A 4,489-nucleotide genomic window follows, 5' to 3' on the forward strand; every position below is an offset into this window, starting at 1 on the left:
GGTTTAAGGGAAACTTGCCGCAGTAAGATACGCAAGGGAGACTATGTGGATATCTTTGCTCTTACCGAGAAAGCTAAGAAGGCATTTAAGGCGGCCAGGGCAAAAGGCGGTATAGGCCTAGAGGCGTTCAAATCGTACAATAATTGGCTGGCCGGTTTTTGCATTTTCTCGGCTTGCTATTTGGAGACGCGTCCAAGTGAGCACCTGAATGTCATTAGATATCTGCATTTAATTCACAGCATGCAGTTATCCGCCAGGGGCATGGCTTGGCGCACTTACGACGAAGAATTTCGTCGCAAGCAGGATGGCAGACAGGTTATGGATCTAGGGTGGAAGGACGTGGAGGTGTGGCTGGAAGTCACGCAGCCTTTGCGTCCTTCGTATGAGGGGTACAACGCAAGCAAAACTTCTAGCTTGGTTCGTCAAGGCCAACAGCAGGCGTCTGGGGGGAAATGCTTCGCATTTAATAATGCCTCCTGTACGCAGGGACGAAAGTGTCGTTTTCGTCACCTCTGCTTGCGATGCGGTGGCAACCACCCAGTTGCCAAGTGTTTCAAAGTGGGTTCCCAACAACAGCCTACTCAGCCAGCGAAAGGCGCTAGTGCTAAATAAAGCTCCATCCCCTGTCCGCGTCACCGCGTTAGCAAAATGGTTGAATTGGTATCCGGTCCCGCAGGACGCAGAATTTTTGTTAAACGGTTTCAATTTTAGTTTTCGTTTACCTATTTGCAGGGATGTTGACACAGGCTCACCTAGGAATTTGAAGTCTGCGTTTGAGTTGCCTCACATTCTTAGGGAGAAGGTCTATGGTGAAGTTAGCTTAGGGCGCATGGCGGGTCCTTTCGCGGAACCTCCCATTAGGGATCTTGTGATTTCCCCGGTGGGCGTGGTTCCCAAGAAGATTCCAGGAAAATACAGGCTCATTCAGCATCTGTCTTATCCGCCAGGCTCGTCAGTGAATGATGCTATACCAGTTGAGGATTCCTCGGTGGTGTACCAGTCGTTTGACGAAGCTTTGGATGTGGTTAGGTTTTATGGTCCGGGCGCTCTGATGGCTAAGATTGATGTTGAGTCAGCTTTTCGCCTTTTGCCTTTACACCCTGAGTCATTCCGATTTATGGGTTTTCGCTTGGACAACGGATATTACGTAGACAAGTGTTTGCCTATGGGATGTTCTGTGTCATGTGCATTTTTCGAGCGATTTAGCACTTTCCTACACTGGTGCGTGGAATTTTCTTGCGGTGGTCATGGGATAGCCCACTATCTCAATGACTTTCTCTGTGTCGGCCCTGCCGGTTCTGATAGATGTAGTTTTTTGTTGTTTTCTTTGCAAGCGCTGTTTTTTCATTTTGGAGTTCCCGTTGCTGCGGACAAGACTGAGGGCCCTTCCTCTTGCTTGTCATTTCTAGGTATCGAGATCGACACCTCGGCGGGCGCCTGCCGCCTGCCTCTCGATAAGGTCGACAAGTTGCGCAATGCAATAGCGGAGTGCGCAGGTTTCAGTAGAATTACCCTAAGGCAAGCGCAATCCCTCCTTGGCCTATTGAACTTCGCCTGTAAGGTCATACCAATGGGCAGAGTTTTTTCGCGCAAGCTGGAAAGGGCCACGGCTGGGGTCACTAAGCCAAGACATTTGCTACGTTTATCCTCCGAGATTAAGCGGGACCTCTCTGTCTGGGTTTCGTTTCTTCGGGATTTTAATGGAGTTCGATTGTGGATGTCTCCTGCCGCTGACAACTTGCGGCTCCAGCTGTTCACTGACGCAGCAGGAGCCACGGGGTTTGGTTGTTACCTTGATGGCTCCTGGTGCGTTGGCAGTTGGCCGGAGGAATGGGTTGCGAAGGGTTTGACTAAGGATTTGCTCCTTCTCGAACTCTTCCCCATTATGGTTTCTTTTGAAATCTGGGGGGACCGTTTACGCAATCGCAGCATCATTATCAGGTGCGACAACCTGGGCGTGGTCCATGCGATCAATCGGCAACGCGCGGCTTCCCTGCTGGTTTTGCGCTTGCTAGCGCAGCTGGTGCTCACATGTCTGCATTGTAACATCATGTTTAAGGCAAGACACGTGCCTGAGGTAGAGAATGAGATAGCTGATGCGTTATCACGTTTTCAGTGGGTTAAATTCCGTTCTTTGGCCCCTGGTGCTGACGCTGACGCGGTGCTTTGCCCCTCTTATGTTTGGCAGGCGATCGAGCCGGCATGGAGGGCTTAGCAGAACAGTCTCTAGCTCCTTCCACATTGCGAGCATATCGTCAGGCTTGGCATGAATGGGAAGATTATTCCCGTAGCAGCAGGCAGGCAGGTAAGTATCAGCATCGTTCGATGCTTTCTTTTATTTGGAGTCTTTGTTTGGCTGGCAGATCCAGGGCTTCTGTCACGCGCTCTTTGGCAGGCATTGCTTTTTATAGTAAGTTGAAGGGTCAGCCTGACTTTACGAAAAGCTTTCTGATCAAGAAGGCTTTAAAGGGTTGGGCACGGGTCTCCCGGCCAGTAGCTGACCGTAGGAGACCTGTAGATGCTCATTTGTTGCCGGCAGTGTTGGGGGCAATTCAAGGAATTGCTCTTACCGAGTACGAGGCGATCCTGATCCTATTGGCATTTTCAATGGCTTTTCACGGCGCCTTGCGGGTATCGGAGCTGGTGGCATCTTCCAAATGGGTTGATGCCGCCATGCTCCTCTAGGATGTCGCAGTCAGTGAAAGGTCTGTGCTGTGTAGAATTCGGCGGTCAAAGACCGACCAGGTTGGTAAGGGCAGGTGGATCTCGTTGAGTCCGTCTAAGGACGAACGGATCTGCCCTGTGGCACTAGCTACCCGCTTTGCATTGGTACGGCCGGATGTCCCTGGTTCATGGCTCATGCATTTGGACAGGACTCCGCTTACCAAATACCAGTTCGGTTGGTTTTTGAAGAGATGTGTATCAGCTTTAGGTCTCCCGCCTCATGATTTTGGTACACACTCGTTTCGGATCGGAGCCGCAACTTCGGCCGCAGCTGCGGGTTTCTCGGCATCGGAAATTAAGGCCCTCGGGCGTTGGAAATCTGATAGCTATAAAAGTTACATTCGACCTAGGCGTTAAGGTCCTCTGTTCATACCACAGTTTGTTCCTGTGACGTTTAAATTTTATGCTTGCCTGGTTTTTTGTCTTGTCTCCTGTACTGTCTGGTCTGGTCTTATCTTGTCCGTTATCCCTGTCCGTCCTACTCGGGATTAGCTACTCGCCATTGCTGGCAATGGGAGTCTTGAGGGATTTTACAATTTTTACCTGAACTGACGGATTCAATTCGGCTATTCTCAATCATTTAATTAGGTCATAGTCCATCCCTCAGCAGGTTTTTATTTTACCTCTTGCCGAGTTCACCTGTTTTTTTCCCAAATCCCCCCCACCCATTCTTCCCCTTTGTGTCTTCTGTTTGTCTTAGCCACTTTAAATAGTAAAGTTGGCGACCAATAGAAAATTTTTCTTTTTGGCAGATACTCACTTATGTTCTTTATGATCCCACTAATACACCGTAAAATTTTTATTGTTTTATGACAAATACTAATTTTTCTTTACCGCTTTCCTCCACCTTTAGGATTGCTCTTTGACACGCAGGACATTTGGGTTATAGGCCACTCATATATTTTCTGGGCTGCTAGGTTTATGAGTTCAGATCAAGCTCCATCTTTTGAACATTTACCTAGGGTCCGTTGGATAGGTTTCAGAGGTATGAGATGGCATTCCTTTTGTCCTAAACTGTTGGAATATGCAAGGCTTTTTGGTAGGCCACGTATTTTGGTGGCACATTTAGGAGGTAACGATTTAGGTCAAAGGCCCACTGTGGAATTACGGGTTGATATTGTCAACGACTTGTCGAGGGTGCTCTCAGCCTGGCCCTCGTGTATCTTAATGTGGTCTTGCATTGTACCTTGGCAGGTCTGGCGTGGGGTTAGGAGTTTTCCTGCTATTGACGAAGCTAGGAAGAAGCTTAACTTTGCTGTAGCCAAATTTGTGATGGCCAATGACGGCCGGGTCATTTATCATAGGAATATCCAATTTCGGTTTAGGCATTTATATAGGGCTGACGGAGTACATTTGACAGTGGAGGGTTTGTCTTTGTTTATTGGGGATCTTTTTGGGGAGTTGGCTTTATTGGGGTAGTTCTCAGTATGGTGGCGGTGCGGCGGTTCTTTAAGCAGAACCTTGCTGTGGCAGGAAAGAACGGCAGGTCACCAGTCCGGGTGCAATTATGATTTAAGGGCGTTCCCTTCGTTGACTGGTAGTTGGCTGTACCAACCTAACGGGGGCAGTATCACCACTTAAACGGGTGGGAAGTCAAGATGGGGGTGAGCGTTACCTTTTTGTTGATGTTATGAGTTACATGGTTATGTGTATGCACTCTGGGCGATCTACGCCTGCTATGCCTTTTGTTGTTTGTGTGTTGGCATAGCAGATTTGGCTGATTTCTGGCCGTCCTTTCTTTGCCACCATACAACCTTAAATAATA

General features: G+C 48.7%; 1 protein-coding gene and 1 pseudogene across 1 annotated transcript; both read left to right on the forward strand.

Moving 5' to 3' along the window:
• The first annotated feature begins 261 nt into the window (after positions 1 to 261).
• LOC148451028 (uncharacterized) lies at positions 262 to 2,081 on the forward strand. Its single transcript, XM_088462362.1, has 3 exons — positions 262 to 345; positions 542 to 1,806; positions 2,060 to 2,081. Exons 1-3 carry the CDS (start codon positions 262 to 264, stop codon positions 2,079 to 2,081), a joined length of 1,371 nt encoding a protein of 456 aa, XP_088318488.1.
• A 115-nt stretch (positions 2,082 to 2,196) lies between these two features.
• On the forward strand, positions 2,197 to 3,081 carry LOC148451029 (uncharacterized; annotated as a pseudogene).
• The last annotated feature ends 1,408 nt before the right edge of the window (positions 3,082 to 4,489 follow it).

This window comes from Taudactylus pleione, unplaced genomic scaffold (assembly GCF_031769625.1).
Source record: "Taudactylus pleione unplaced genomic scaffold, aTauple2 ptg001207l, whole genome shotgun sequence".
Taxonomy (NCBI): Eukaryota; Metazoa; Chordata; class Amphibia; order Anura; family Myobatrachidae; genus Taudactylus; species Taudactylus pleione.